Source organism: Typopeltis vanoorti, chromosome 7 (assembly GCF_054136105.1).
Source record: "Typopeltis vanoorti isolate ZY-2024b chromosome 7, IOZ_Tvanoo_1.0, whole genome shotgun sequence".
NCBI classification, from domain to species: Eukaryota; Metazoa; Arthropoda; class Arachnida; order Uropygi; family Thelyphonidae; genus Typopeltis; species Typopeltis vanoorti.
This window is the reverse complement of record NC_143555.1, coordinates 134,033,864-134,051,079: the sequence shown is the minus strand read 5'-3', so window position 1 is coordinate 134,051,079 and position 17,216 is coordinate 134,033,864. Positions and strand designations below refer to the sequence as shown.

At 35.5% G+C, this 17,216-nt stretch overlaps 1 protein-coding gene across 2 annotated transcripts in view; it reads right to left on the bottom strand.

Annotated features, from left to right (window-relative positions):
- LOC150105085 (protein Njmu-R1-like) overlaps positions 1 to 16,975 on the bottom strand; it is a 111,861-nt gene extending 94,886 nt beyond the window's left edge. The window contains exons 1-2 of one of the 2 annotated variants that reach the window (XM_090396143.1): positions 16,646 to 16,975; positions 2,500 to 2,636 (exon numbers count right to left, since the gene is read on the bottom strand). In XM_090396143.1, coding sequence (XP_090252269.1) covers positions 2,500 to 2,603 — 104 coding nt within the window. In that variant the 5' untranslated portion in view covers positions 2,604 to 2,636; positions 16,646 to 16,975. The remainder of the gene's footprint in view (positions 1 to 2,499; positions 2,637 to 16,645) is intronic. The other variant, XM_090396142.1, reaches the window with a different exon arrangement.
- Between the last annotated feature and the right edge of the window lie 241 nt (positions 16,976 to 17,216).

The following is a 17,216-nucleotide window of genomic DNA, read 5'->3' as shown; positions in this document are numbered from 1 at the left end:
CCTCCGATAGGAGATGGCACTCAAAGAAGAAGACACCTTAGTCACACGCCTGCCTAATGATACACTTGCCTTCACTGTATACAGAAAATCCACACACACAGGCAGATACATTCACAAACTCTCCCACCACCACCCCTCGCAACAATATGGCATCACTAAAACCCTTACCAAGAGAGCCCACAATCTTGTTCCAGTGGAACTGCCCTCACTACTGAGCTTAACCACATACACAGAACTTTCCTCTCCAATGGCTACAGCGAACACAGTATCAAAAAAATAATCAATTCCTCCCCCATTCCCCGTCCCTCTCGTCAACAAGATTTTAAAAATGCCATCACCATACCCTACATCCATGGCATTTCGGAAAAAAGCCAAGATACTAAAAAAGTATAACCTACACACTGCATATAAGCCCTACCGCAAACTTGCTACCCTTATCCAGTCTACGAAAGATCAGCTCCCTCCTCTCTCTCTCTGCCTGGAGTTTACAAAGTACCCTGTTCCTGTAAGCTTGCATACTTTGGACAGACAGGCAGATCAGCATCCATCTGCCTGGAGGAACACAAGTCGTACATCGTTAAATACAACTATGGCCATTCAGGCTTGGCTGACCATGTGTTGGACACCACCCACAGAGTATCATGGAAGAAAACCACTATGCTCCACCACAGCAAATTCAAGAAAAAGAGACTTTTCTTAGAAGCAGCAGTAGCTCTCAGAAACCAACCAAATCTAAATAAATACGGTTGCATTAAGCTTCCGAAGATTTGGGAAACACTCATCACCAGAGGTCCCACCTTACATTCCAGGCCACCTACGACCACCCTTAGAGGGCGCTCCACCTAGATAGGACTTTAGTGTCACCCACGTGGTTGGGCTTAGTATTTTAAGTTTTGTGTGCATGTTACATTAATTGTTTTTGTAATCCCCATAGATGTCCTAGTGACTAGGACGAAATATAGGAAGTATTAAATTCTATTTTAATTCTTTTTGAGTGTTGTAAAAAATCCATTAAACCTCCAACATAAAGTTTTACACAGTGTTTAGCTTTCTTACATTTGTCTCTGTATTCTCTAAGAGCACAGGCAGACTTATTTACCAGGAACTTTTGATATGCTTTCTTCTTTTCCTTCACTGCCTCTTTAACTTCCTATGTTCACCATGGAGTTCTGATTTTTCTATTCTTGCAGACAACCTCGCCACATGCCTCTCTGGCTGAATCAATCAGGATTTTATTCAAGGCTTGCCACTGAATCTCCAAGGTTTGGTTCCTGTTCTCACTCTTTCATTTTTCTTCAATCTTCTCCCTTCTTTTACCATAAATTTTATGTAAATTTTAGATTTTCCCCCTTTAATCATTTCCTCAAATTTCTATACTAACTCAGAGCAAAAGAACGCAGTATTGATTAAAATCTATCTCTTGTTGAATTTATTCCATCTTCTTTTATACAAATGTTAGTTTCCACTTTACTTATTTTCTACAGCCATTTTGTGGAAATCCACAGATGCTGTTCATTAACCAATGTACCGGCCTTGACGTGTATACACATCAATAATTATATGGATGTGAAGCATCCATTGTGTTAATATAACCTGTGAATACTACAGAAATAACATTGATGCAAAGCTAATATTTTAGATATATTTTATCTGTGTGGCTGTTTAAGTGGTTAAAACTGACATCAGTAGTTTTCTACACCCTTCTCTAAATCTGTAAAAACATGTGCTGTAACTAGCCTCGTTCATTCAACTCCAAACCCACAAAAAAAAACAAGTTTGTTATTTTCATTAATTCTTCTCAATTATTGTTCACTGGAACAGCCTCCTTCATGTGTTTCCAAACAAGTATAATCTAATTTTCAAGTCTAATGAGATCTGTAGCCTTGTGGCAAAGTTTTGATTGCATAATACTACATCACTATAAGTTCAATTTTGGTCACTGACCAGAGCAACCTTATTTTTAACTGGTTCACAAATTAGTTGATTTTTGATGTGAGCAAATAGACTTTTTCTCCTAGGAACTTGGATTTCAACTGTGTAACTCAGAAAAATTTACTATAAAACTTGCACCATTTCAGATGATAATATGAATTAGGGTTTCAAATCATGAGATAATGGGTGTTGTCTGTTATACTCCTGCAGTTAAAAATCTGCCTACCTTCCTTTGGGGTATTTGCAGATTTATTTTTTTATTCATTTTATATCTGATTTTATCAAGCAACTTCTTTCATTTTGAACTTTATTCCATCCACTGTACTAATGTAGATATAAATGTATGGATTGACAAAAATCCTACAGCATATTAAATTGGTTTCTGGCTGATACCCTTTAGCAAGACAAAAATAAATATAAAACAAAAATATAAGAAATAATGTTGCTTCTGTTAACACAAACTAACATTGGCCTGAAGAAAGCCTCTAGTATTATGTTTTGTAAATTAATAAATTTAATTTATTCTAGTTACACTAAGAACTTTCATTATATATATATAATTCTTACTTGTTCAAATTGAAAACATAGAATGCATAGAAGCTGTCATATGTTGAAATGTTTACTTCTTCGGAATGAGATTTATGATGACTTTCTTCTTTCTGATTTGGCATTATGATGGGATATTCTCCATCAGTATATTAAGTCTGCAAACAAATTTTACACTGTTAAACTACTGATAATTATGAATAATTAATTACTGGTATAGTAAATGATATCCAAGTACTATCAGTTCAAAATACAAGCCACCATTTGATGGATTTGAAACTAATCAACAATGCTAATAGCTGCTAGTCTGCCATTCTAGTGACAAGTTAGAAAAGATGACTGACCTGTAGCACAAGATAGATGTTGAATGACCATGAAGTGGTTGGAAATCATGTCAGCTACTATATTAATTATAATAATTGAAATTAATGAAAATCTGTATGTAACAGCAACAATGTTATGTAAGTGTGTTAATGATGGGAATAATGATGAGAAAACAATAATAAATTTATCCAAGTGTGTGCAAACAAAGTTTGTGCCTGAAAGTATCTTCAGAACTGGGGTAAAGTAGTACAACACCGGGCAACTCCTTGCAAAGGTGGAGCAACATTAATGTTCATAATAAAAATTAATGTTATGCATTAAGGGAAGGGCCACTACCCACTGAGTAGCGGCCCTTCCCTTAATGCATAACATTATACATATCCGCAAAGAGATGTGTTTTGCATTATGGGAGATACTGAGATAGGAGTGTTGATAGCTTGCTCCACCTTTGCAAGGAGTTGCCCGGTGTTGTACCACTTTACCCCAGTCCTGAAGATACTTTAAGGCGCAAACTTTGTTTGCACACACTTGGATAAAGGATTAAACTAAATTTATTATAGTCTGACCAAGTGAAAAATAAACTTTCAACAAGGAGAAAACAATTTTGTATTCATCTAGTTCAGACTTATCAAGCATGTGCAAGGATGTCTATTTAAGTAAGAATAAGAACAGAGATCTGCATGACTTACTTTTCACGTTGTTAATAAAGAGATGTTTTATTAACTGCTAATATTAATAAAACATCTCTTTGATAAAACTGTGTGGTATTGTTAATACCGTGAAAATTAAGTCATGAATAACAGTCAACACCTAAGCTTATCTGTTAGAGATCTGCATGTTGTCCAATTGTGTCATGCACTCTACAGAGAGGAGTATACAAAAATCATACAGGTAACTTACGTCTGTACACAAATACTAGGAATATAAGAAACAAAGGAATAGTTTTTTGCCTTGCTGAATACATTGCAACCTCAGATTGTAAGCAATGATAAGACCTGGCTGCCAGCAGCAGACATACTAACTGGTATTGACTGCAAAGGGTATAGTATTTTTAGGAAGGAAAGATAGGATAACAGAGGAAGGAGGGGGGGGGGCTGCTAATATTGGATGATTTGAATCCAGTTAGAGTTAAGACCTACAACTATATAGATCTATATACTAGCAACTATAGATCTATATATTAGTAACAATTTTCCATGGGTGGGGGGGGGAGTGAGTTTGAAGCCATCTAATGTGAGGTGGAGTTTAACATGATCAAATACATAGTGGGATGTTACAGACTCAGTGGATCAGTTGCTAATGCAAAACATGCATTACCAAATAAAGATGATGAGTGCAAAATGAGTAATAATCATAATGGCAGACTTTAATTATCCAAACCTTGACTGGAAATCAGTGAAATCTCATAAGAATGAAACTGAATTTACTGAGCTGTTATGAGACAATTTTCCCAAGCAGCATGTAACAGCAGGAACTTGCAACAAAAAAGTGTTAGATCTGATTATAGTGTCAGAGAGGATATCAGTTAAAGATAAGTTTTAAAAGAGGTAAACCGTGAGTAGACATATCGATATAAAATAAATAACGGAAAAAAACTCACGTAGAAATATTATTTAATAGTATAATTTTCGCCTGTGTGTCACAGGCATCTTCAGTACAATTAAGCTCAAAATTAAACACTAACTGACAATTCCAAAAAGCGCCACCTAAGTAGCTGGTGTAAGATAACTAAAAAGGTCAATAACTTTCCTTAAAAAAAAAAAAAAAAAAAAAAAAAAAAAATTAATACAATAAAAAGTTAGGAAAGATTAGCTGATTTGTAAAGTACTATCTCCCATAAAGGGGATAGACATAAGCCATCGGATCTGTTTAAGTTAGGAGAATGAAGTAGAGTTTCACATGTTTCTTTATAAAGGCGTTCCATGAGAAACTGACTTTTGTGAAGAACTCTTGTCTTTCTCCAATGAACTCTGTGTCTAGTGAAGATGGCATGTTCTGCAAGTCCAGACTTTTCAGGTTTAAAGTATTCAATATAAGATTGGTGTTCTTCTAGCCGAATGGAGGCAGATCTTCCCGTTTGTCCGAAATAAGATAATCCACAAGAGCACGGTATCTGGTAGACACCTGGATGATTAAGATGTGGAAACTTGTCCTTAGGAGAAGTGAGAAAGGTGGAGATTTTTCTAAACGGTCGAAAGGCAACAAAAATATTCAGTGGTTTTAAAACTTTTGCTATACGTTCACTGATGCCTTGTACATAAGGGACAGTAATGCGCGTTATTTCCTCTGTTTGAAGAGGGAGACATATTAAATCTACTCAAAGTTCTTTTAATGAAGCAATTCTTATAATTCTTATCTAATGGTTATAAGAATTGCTTCATTAAAAGAACTTTGAGTAGATTTAATATGTCTCCCTCTTCAAACACAGAGGAAATAACGCGCATTACTGTCCCTTATGTACAAGGCATCAGTGAACGTATAGCAAAAGTTTTAAAACCACTGAATATTTTTGTTGCCTTTCGACCGTTTAGAAAAATCTCCACCTTTCTCACTTCTCCTAAGGACAAGTTTCCACATCTTAATCATCCAGGTGTCTACCAGATACCGTGCTCTTGTGGATTATCTTATTTCGGACAAACGGGAAGATCTGCCTCCATTCGGCTAGAAGAACACCAATCTTATATTGAATACTTTAAACCTGAAAAGTCTGGACTTGCAGAACATGCCATCTTCACTAGACACAGAGTTCATTGGAGAAAGACAAGAGTTCTTCACAAAAGTCAGTTTCTCATGGAACGCCTTTATAAAGAAACATGTGAAACTCTACTTCATTCTCCTAACTTAAACAGATCCGATGGCTTACGTCTATCCCCTTTATGGGAGATAGTACTTTACAAATCAGCTAATCTTTCCTAACTTTTTATTGTATTAATTTTTTTTTTTTTTTTTTTTTTTTTTTTTTTTAGGAAAGTTATTGACCTTTTTAGTTATCTTACACCAGCTACTTAGGTGGCGCTTTTTGGAATTGTCAGTTAGTGTTTAATTTTGAGCTTAATTGTACTGAAGATGCCTGTGACACACAGGCGAAAATTATACTATTAAATAATATTTCTACGAGAGTTTTTTTCCGTTATTTATTTTATATCGATCAGTTAAAGATGTAATTATTCTACCTCCAATTGGTGAGAAGGTCTTGTAAAGAGGATAATTGCAATGCTGAAACAAACCTTGACATGTAAAGATAAGGAAGTTATTTTGCCTCTTTAGCAAAGCCTTGATGTGTACAGGCCTGATTTCTGTGGCGATTCTGATACATTGGAGAGCACAAATGAGAGTGTTAAAAATGATATCAGGATTGCGGAATATGGATTATGAAGAAAAATTAAGAATTTGTAGACTGCAGACACTAGCAAACAGGAGAAAGAGGGGTGCTATAATTCAGAAACTTCTACAAAGGATCAAACAGAATATCAATAGATGGAATTTTTCATTTTATGTAGGGTGGGAAAAGGACGAGGACATCCTTAGAAGTTGAGAATGAATGCCATAAAGAAGGGATGAGAGCTAGATTTTTCTCTCATAGTGGTGTGTGTGATTGGAATGGACTGCTATTGGATGTGGTCAGTTAGGTCTCTTTCCTGCCAACCTAGCAGAGAACACCAGTTTTGCTAATCTTTTATTCTCCCATTCTGTTTAAGTGACCATAGCACCTGAGATTAGCTCTGCTAACACATTCCTGGATGCAGACAATGTCAAGTTCTTTCCTAATGTCCTTGTTAGGACTCTCATATCTGCAGTCTCTAGTCTTTGGTCAAGTGTTTTACTTCTGACCCAGCTATCAGATCCATAAGTTGAAATTGGTTTGAACACTGTCTTGTATACAGCTAATTTAGCGTTTTGACTAATTTCTCTCTTATTCCATATAAATTTATTCAATTGACTTCCTACCATATAGCTTTGTTGATTCTGTTGTCTATTTCCATATTTAATTTACCATCTTCACTAAAAATCATGCCTAAGTAACTGAAATGTTTTACTTGTTCTATAGGTTCTCTGTTCACTAGGCAGTTCATATTTTCATCGTCTTTGTTTTGTAAGTGCTGACCTTCATACCATATCTATTACAATGGTTATTCAATTTAGTCAGGGAATCTTCTTGCATTTCTAGCAGATTGTATAACATTGCAAAATCTTGTATATAGAAAAAATTTTGTATAAAATTCTTATATACCGATTTTACTCGAGAAAGAAAGTCAATAAGAAATACTAGATTATTTAATTTAGCAAAATTCATTGCCCATCTGTTTTTACAGATATGTAATCTGTAAAATTGTTAGTATGAATTGCTAAATTTGACTGCCAATATTGTACAAACAAAGAGATAGCCCAGACAGAATTAGAATGTAGACCTGAGGCTATCGCCAGGTGCAAAGGTCAGCAAGTTATGGGGTTTTCCCACCATGACTCAGCGATTTTCATAGGGGGATAGGTATCACTGGTAGAACATCCGGGAACTCGATATAAAGAAGTTCCAAAGCCATCCAGGAAGAATAAAAAGGGGGCAGGCGCTCTGCTCCGGGTTTTTTTTTTGGTTCTTTTTTGGCTCGCTCTGTTCTGGTGTCTCACGGTTCCTGACTTGTTCCAGTGTCGCATCGAAGAAGGTTCCTATATCCAGCAATTCCAAGGATGGGGAAATATATCCTGCTAGCAATGTTTCGACAATGACAGGAGATATAGTTCACCCACCGTTTGTAGATCTCTCCTTGGCATTTTGCCAAGAATAGTCGATTCATGCCGAAGGGGAGAAAGAAATGAAGGATGTACGAATTGGTCGCCAACATGCGAAATCACGTGCTTTCTTGTCTGTCGCTGTACTAGTACTAACTTGCTTTTTGTTGTCGGTTTTTTGCATTATTTTTTTATTATTAATTTGTATGATGGATCCAGTACAGTCAATAAGCTCTGTTGTTGTTTAACAACAGAACTTGTTGACTGTAGTTTCAGTAGCTCTTGCAAAAGAATACTGAATAATGTGCTGCCATTCTGTGAAAAAGAATCGTCTCCTTGTCTAACTTTCTCAAGTCATAAAACGTGCAAGTGCAATTGTGGGCGTATCAGGGCCGACTGTTAAAAGAATTTGTAGGGAATCAAAAGGTAAAGGTAAGCCAAAATTTAAATCTCCTAAAAAAAAAAGCGACAGAGTAAAGAAAACCATCGAAACCACAGCTTTGAATGATTTTGATGTAGACATTATAAGAAGAACTATTCACAAATTTTACGTGGTCGAGAAAAGAGTGCCAACTGTTCCGAAATTGATTCCTGTGCTTAAAGAAAAAATTCATTTTCCTTGGAAAAGAGAAACTTTAAGGAAAATACTTCATGAATCGGATTTTGTTTTAAAAAGTCCCAGAATAAAATGAATCTTATCATGGAGTGAAGTAACATTGTTTTATCTAGAACGCAGTATTTGAGAGCAATAAGATGTTTCAGGGAGGAGAAAAGACAGATTGCATCTAGATGAAACTTGGATTGATAGTAATTTAACTTATGGAAAATGTTGGCAGTCTAAAGAATGTGGAGTGCTACAAACCGGAAATGCCTTGCGGCACATAATAATTTTGTGAGTGGGTGGAGAAATGGTTTTTTTTTTACCAAATTCAAACTTACTATACAAAGCCAATTACCATAGGCAAATGAATTCTACAATCTTCGAAAAGTGGGAAGAAGAAAATCTGATTCCAAACCTTCCTAAAAATGCTGTTGTTATAATTGATAACACTTCATATCACTCTATTCGATTAAACAAAGTTTCAAATTGGTCTAATAAGAAGCAAGTTCTTATGGATTGGCTCTCTGCAAATAACATTTCTCATTCCCCAGATATGCAAAAAATTGAATTGCTTAATTTGGTCAAAAGAAACTCGCCCACAACTAAACTATTTAAATTAGACACGATGCTCAAAGAGCGTGGATTTCTAGCTTTGAGGCTACCACCATATCATTGCGATATTAAGGCTATTGAGTATGTTTGGGCAGAAGTGAAAAGTTTCATTCGCCATTGCAACGTAACGGGAGATATTGATATGTCGAAACTTTTTAAGCATTCAGAACAGACGAATGAATTGTAATACTTTCAGTCTTATAATTCAATCGCCTGTTCTGGGAAAAATATCTTTCATGTCACCTCATTGGAAAATATGTATTGGGACAGTGACGGAATTATCGAAGAATTATGCGAACCTTTGGTGATCAGTTTAAGTGAAAGTGATGGCGATTCAGACACCGATTCAGATGACTATGAAGATTAAAAGGATTTGATAATGGTATTTTTTTCCAACCTTTTTTTGCAACAACAAATCATAAATAATTAATCAGTTTAGGACATTAAAGTGTCTCAGTTCTCTGAACTGTAAGTTTAGAATATCTAATTTCACTTGAAAAAATTTCTGTTTTTCATTATAATTATTTTTATTTTATAGAAAACTTTCTTAAAAATAAACATAGTTAAATTTTTGTTTTATGCTATACCTTTTTTAATTTTGTTAATACTCTATGTATATTTTTCCAACTGTTACACAAGCAAAATAGTTACACTTTAAAAATTACAATGTTCATAAAAGAAAAGTTAAATTTTCCAACCTGTAATAATAAACAAACACATCCCAGAAGCCAGATTGATTACCCTATTATCGGAATGGATTCTCCTTTTTCTGACATGCGCAGACGTGTCGAGGGACCTCTAATCGGTGGGTGAACTATATGTAACAGCGCCGTCGGCCTGTTCCAGAAAGTTCTAGTTAGGCAAAAAAATTTGCTCCAGCCAGAGGCGATTTCTAAATCTAAACTACACACACAGAAAATAAATATGAAGAAGGTGGTAAGATGTTCTGGAGGTTGTTGAAGAAGGTTAGAAATGGAGGAAAGAGTGCTGTAAAAGGAGTTAGAGATGATAAAGGTTACATGAAAACAGGAGAAAAAGATATCCTTGAAGTATGGAGTAATTACTTCGAAAAATTGCTAAATGAAACAAGCAGTGATAGCACAGTGGTAAAAAACACTCAACAGGCATACAGTCAGGAATACATATCCATACTTGAAGTAGAAAAAGCCATCAAAAGGGTTGAAATGTGGAAAGGCAGCAGGAGTAGATGATATTCGACCAGAAATGCTGAAGGATGGTGGTATAAAAGTCTTGCAGTTCAGAAAGCCTGGACATAGGGACGAATTCCCGATGATTGGAGTAGAGCTCTAATAGTACCCATATATAAAAAGGGAAATAAAACTGAATGTGAGAATTACAGAGGTATTTCCCTACCGAGTGTTCCTGGCAAGATCTATGCAAGCATACTTGAGAAACAGTTGAGAAGAGTTGTGGAAGAAAAGCTTGGTGAAGAACAAGCTTGATTCAGGCCAAATAGAGGCTGTCAGGATCAGATCTTCACTTTATGACAAATAATTGAGAAAGCATGGGAATATAACAAAGATCTGTATTTAAGTTTTGTTGATCTGGAAAAGGCATATGACAAGGTGCCAAGAGAGAAGCTATTCAATATGCTACAGTTATATGGTGTCAATGGGGTATTATATAAAGCAATACTTAGTCTGTATTTGAGTTGTAAGTCGGCTGTTATAATTGAAGGAAGTACAGGAAGATGGTTTAATGTTAAATCTGGTGTGAGACAAGGATGTACATTATCCCCTCTGTTATTCATTATCTATATGGATCACATCATGAAGGAAAGTGGTATATTAAACATGATATCAGAATTGGAGATGTTAATGTCAGCTCTTTGCTTTAGATGTTATACTTCTAAATAAATCCGCTACAAGTCTGCAAGATTCTCTGACTAAATTGAATAGCTGTTGTAATAGATATGGTAGGAAGGTCAGCATTAAAAAGACAAAGACAATAAAAATAAGTAGAATTGTTGAAAATGTCAATTGTGTTGTGAACGGGGAACCTGTGGAACAAGTAAAACATTTCAGCTACTGAGGCATGATTTTTACTGAAGATGGTAAATTAAATATGGAAATAGACAACAGAATCAACAAAGCTGGTATGGTAGGAAGTCAATTGAATAAATTCATATGGAATAAGAGAGAAATTAATCTGAACACTAAATTAGCTGTATACAAGACAGTGTTCAAACCAGTTTTAACTTACGGATTTGAGAGCTGGGTCAGAAGTAAAACACTTGACCAAAGACTAGAGACCGCAGATATGAGAGTCCTGAAAGAGATTAGAGGTGTGAACAGATGGCATCAATGGCAATATCATATTAAAAATGAGGATATTAGGAAAGAACTTGACACTGTCAGCATCCAGGAATGTGTTAGCAGAGCTAATTTCAGGTGATATTGTCACTTGAACAGAATGGACGAGGAAAGATTAGCAAAACGTGTTCTCTGCCAGGTTGGCAGGAAAACAACCCAGAGGAAGACCAAGATATAGGTGGATTGATATGGCACAAAGTGCCATAGACGATAGAAACATAAGATCTGATGATGTTGGAGTCTTGACAAGTAACATACTGATTTGGAAGAAAATTGTAGATAGGAAGTTAGTAATGATGTAAATTTTTCATGTAGTACTATCATATCCTGTACATCCCTTGAGGGTATATATCAGGAAGTTGATGATGATGAACTACACACATGTGGAAGTAACATAGTTAGGACCTTTTGAAAGGAGGGGAAGTAAAAAAATTGCAGACTAAAGGATTAAAAGGTGGTAAGACTATTTCAAGCAACGATTACAACTCGGAGTTACGACTATTAAGTCAAGTTAAATAAGACAAGAAGTTAAGATAAGAGTTAAATAAGTCAAAGTAAGTAAGTAAAGAAGAGATACTGAATAAAGTATATAATTAAACAAAATATAAAAAGTCATTAAATTGTTACAACATCATCTGCATAAAGCAAAGAGCTGAGATTAACATCTCCAATTTTGATATCATTTAATACCACTTTCCTTCATAATGTGATCATTATAGATAATGAATAACAGAGGAGATGATGTACATCCTTGTCTGACACCAGATTTAACAATAAACCATCATCCTGTACTTCCTTTAATTCTAACTGCTGACTTATAACTCAAATAAAGACTATGTATTGCTTGATATAATGCCTCATTGACACCATATAACTCTTGGCACCTTGTCATATGCCAATATACTAAAGATATACAAAACTTAAATACAGATCTTTGTTATATTGCCATGATTTCTCAACTATTTGTCATAAAGTGAAAATCTGATCCTGATTTTCACTATTTGGCCTAAATCCAGTTTGTTCTTCACCAAGCTTTTCTTCCACAATCCTTTTGAACCGTTCCTCAAGTATACTTGATTAAATAAATCTTATCAGGGACATTCAGAAGAGAAATACCTCTGTCTCACATTCAGTTTTATTTCCGTTTTTATATATCGGTACCATGAGAGCTCTACTCCAGTCATCGGGAATTCATCCCACTGTCCAGGTCTTCTGAACAATGCAGTGCAACCACTGTAAGACTTTTATACCTCCATACTTCAGCATTTCTGGTCTAATATCATCTACTTCAGCTGCTTTTCCACATTTCAAGCCTTTGATGGCTTTTTCTACTTCAAGTATGGATATGTATTCCTGACTGTATGCCTGTTGAGTGTTTTTTACCACTGTGCTATCACTGCTTGTTTCATTTAGCAATTTTTCGAAGTAAATACTCTCCATACTTCAAGGATATCTTTTTCTCCAGTTTTCATGTCATCTTTGTCATCTCTAATTCTTTTCACAACACTCTTTCCTCCATTTCTGAGCTTCTTCAACAACCTCCAGAATATCTTCTTGAATAACATTCTTGATATTATTTTCTATGTTCTTACCAAAGTTATCCCATGACTTTTGTTTAGCTTTCTTACATTTGCCTCTGTATTCTCTAAGAGCACAAGCAGACTTATTTGCCAGGAACTTTTGATATGCTTTCTTCTTTTCCTTCACTGCCTCTTTAACTTCCTGTGTCCACCATGGAGTTCTGATTTCTCTACCCTTACAGACAACCTCACCACATTCCTTTCTGGCTGAATCAATCAGTGTTTTCTTCAGGACTTGCCAATGAATCTCCAAGGTTTTGTTCCTGTTCTCAAACTCTTTCATTTTTTCTTGAATAATGTTTGTATATTTTAGTCTACAGTTCATATCTGAGATATTTAATAATTTAAGTATATAATATTAAAATAAACAAATGAAAATGTGTAAATTCCATTTACATTAACTGTGATGCATTGTGGAATCACTTTGCTATCATTACTCATTTCTTATGTCAAGATACAAAGTAGTAAATCAACTGTTTTTTGATGTATAGGTGCAATTCATCAAGATGCAAACAAGAAATTCAAGCTATTTAAAATAAGCTATATGAAAGAATGACTTAAGGAAGGTTTTTATTAATATACCAGGTCAACTTTAGACATGTTTCTTTAGAAAAATAATAGGCCATGTCATATGTAAAATATAACTTTAACAATAGATTAGAAACAATGTTCAGCAAAATGTAAACTGACTGTGAAGTTTTAAAACTTATAAAGTATAACTGTTTCAAACAGTGAAACGGTTGTATTCTAAGATTTATATATATATATATATAAAGCTTGATGATGGGAGTAGTAGTGAATGTATGAATGAGGATGATCAATATAGATATGGAATAGATCGGAATGGAGTAATCGATACTCAGCAGATATATCTGGTAATCAGCAATAAAGGTGACTGGGCAAGGACAGGTGTGGTGGGAAAATCACAACCAACCAACAAGTGGCTCAGGTAGGACTGGTTATAGACCTAAAAGTGAACTGCTGTGTTTATTTACAAATGCCAGGAGCATCAGAAATAAAGGAAATGATACTGACTAAGTTTGTTCATGCCAAAATTGTTGGAATAAGTGAATCATGGTTGAATGAAGATGATATCCTAGAGGGAATAGAAATGGAAGAGTAGTGTTTTGTGCGAGGATAGAAAGGACACGAAGGGGGGGGGGGGCTACTGATGACTGATGATAGCAAGGGAATTATGCCCACAAAAAGGTAGACATGAAAGAGAGAAATAGTGGCAATGGTTTTGAGGCAGTCTGGGTCTAGTGTGAGGTGGAGGTTGACAAGAAAAAATATTTAGTTGGATGTTGTTATAGGCCAGATAATGTCGAGGATGGTGATGAAGTAATATATAAGCAACTTTAGTTAGTGAACAAGCAGAAGGTGATTTTAATGATGGTAGTATAGATTGAAATGAAGAGATAGCATTTGGAAATAAGGAAAATGAATTTCTCGAGTTCTTCATAGACGACTATCTCAGGCAGTATGTAAAGGAGGCATGCGAGGATCGAGAGTTTTAGATCCAATCATTTCATCAGAGGATGTAACTGTGAGTGAGATTTCACACATCCCTCCGGCTGGTGAGAGTGATAGACTGGAATGAAGAGATAGCGATAACCTATACGATCACGGAAGTGATCGCATGGGTTATGGTGATTATGACAATCTTAGGAGACAGCTTGGAGCTATAGCATGGAATGAGGAGTTGAGCAGTAAGGATATAAATGCTGCTTGGGAACTGACAAAGAAATACACAACAGCATCAATGTGTGAATATATTCTGAAGGTCAAAAGGCTGAATCAAGTAGGCATAAAATGGATGAACGAGGGAATTAAGCATGAAATCTAGAAGAAGGCACTTGGGAGGCAGCACAAGATGAATAATGGTAATAATTAGTTGCATGGAGAGTAACTCAGTTGGTAAGGAAAGCAAAAGTGCAGTATGAGCAAAAATTAGCAAATCAGGTAAAAAAATAAAAAAAAAACCTGGTGAGGTTTTTTTTTTTCAATATGTGGAATGCTGCAGAGGACAGTCAAGGTGTTCAGTGGGCAGTTCATCAGAATGTTTCATCCTCAGTGTGAAATCAGAACTCAAGTGTAGATAATAAAATGAGAGAAGACTTAATGATGAGCAAGCAAGAGGTAGGTGAGGAGTAAAGTAAGCTTTATGTCATTACATCAAAGAGGCAACAGGACTTGATGACATATCATGTGTCTTAAGGGAATGTGCCAAGGAGTTAGCATCAGCCTTAGTTTACCTATTTAACAAGAGTCTTGCAACAGCACAGGTCCCAAAGGAGTGGAGGAAAGGCAAAATTGTGTCACTTCACAATTTTGCCTTTGTGATAAGGCTAATGGTTGTGATAAGGTTGGTGATAAGGCTAATGCAACAAATTGCAGGCCGATCTGTATATCTGGAGTTGTCTTCATGTTGGAGATTTAATGGAATATTTACAGCACTAGGAAAAGATTTAAAAATTAATTTTAATGCTTCAATATTTCATCTCAGACATCTTCAGAGATTACAAATAACACTTGTAACACACATGCACAAAGATAACAAATCCTAAATGAAACACAGTGACTCTAAAGTCCTATCTAGGTGGTGCACCCTCTATGGGCATTTGTCTACAAAACGTAAAGTGAGACCTCTGACAATTATTGTTTCCCATATTTCTGTTAGTTTTATGCATTCATCTTTATTTAAGTTAGGTTGATTTCTGAGTGCCGCTGCAGATTCTAAAAAGTCTTTCCATTTTAAATTTACTGTGGTGGAGCATGGTGGTTTTCTTCCAGGAGAGCCTATGGGTTGTATCCAATACATGGTCAGAAAGGCCAGATTGAGCATAGTCATGACTGCATGAGGGGTATGAAGACATATTGAAAGAATGTAAATTGCAAAGCCTCATGAACAGGAGGAGGAAGAAGAGGGATATGATTGGTAGTATATAGTCAGGGGTTGTTACCAGGCTATTATGGAAGAAATTTTTCATAGAATGGGAGAGGGGGGGGGTAGAACAAGAGGCCATCCCTGGAAATTGTATAAGAATGGTGAGCAGGTTCTCTGCATGGAAAGTGATTGGTAAGCAGAATGCATCGCCTGAATGTGTTGCGAAAGCAGACATTGATTTGGTGTGCACCTACCACAATGAATCTCATAGAGGTCAAATGTTAATAATAAATTTATATATATATATATATATATATAGAGAGAGAGAGAGAGAAATTTTATAAACTTGATTTTAATCCTTTTTTCCTCAAGTACGTAAGCAAAGTTTGCGCCTGAAGTAATTTCAGGTCTGAGGCCTTTCTACATATATGTTGTTAATTCATACTCAGTATTTGCTGTCTCAAACAACCACCTCCGTACTCGACCTTCATCATTTTGAGCAGGCACAATGTACCGCTCATTCCATTCTTGGTACATCACTGTTCACGATACCACCTCAGGACGCAAATGACGAAAGAATCTTTGACAAAGCGTGGCGGTTAATGTTTCCTCTCGAATTCAAAAATTAGCATATCAAACGAATAACGTACTTTAGTATCAGTATAGATCAATTACTGTAATAAATAAATAAACGGCTTACAAAGCCATCTTGCATTCTTCTATTTCTCAAAAACAAGCTACAAAAGGATTTTTTTTTTAAATATTTATAAATGTGATGCCAAAACAGCTCGCCTAAGAAATCAGAATTAACAACTGTTAACCCCCCCACCACACACACACTTTTTGACTGGTCCGCCCATGCACTGTATATCAATAACAAAATCAAAATTGAGGTGCACGTGGATACATTTATTTATTTTTTTTAATTTTAACAGCTCCAATTTCAGTGTTTCGCTCTCCCATAGGAAGAGGATAAGAAGCTTTAACAATTCCAAACAAAAATGCTGATCACACTTCATCATATCACTTCACACTGCATAATTTTTTCATTTCTTAAACAATTAACTAATTGTAATAAATTAAACACCTCATTTTTACTAACCCTAATCCCACGTCATGGTCACAAATTATAATAACTTGTGGACACGAAACACCTACTTATAAGAAATATTCAATATGGTTTGCCATATCACTAGACTTGACTTACTGTCAAATATATCCAAAACGTAGGTTGATAATAGACACTGTAGCATATTCATGCGCATACACTTAATTAGGGATTATATAAAAATCCATCGTTTGCTTGAAGGTTGGAAGTAAAGAATGACATATATCTATCTAAATTATGGAACATGATTTTCGAGTGTCGCAATTTTATTTAATAAAGAGAAACTGCAGGAAACACTGCAACGCAGGAAATCCATAGAACACACATTCTGTATTTAATGTCAAATGATAAACTAGTTATTAATAAGCACATCAGATGGCAGCAGCTGTCTGCTGTATTCTATCAAATTCGTCAACAATAACAATAACATTTCTGGCTAGATGGGTGAAACAAAATTGCTTTTCGTATTCCCCTTTGTCTGAAATGAAAAACTTTGAATGGAGTGTTTATGAGCTATATGCTCGCCCAGTGAGGGCAGTGAAATTAGTTGTGTTCAGCTGTACTT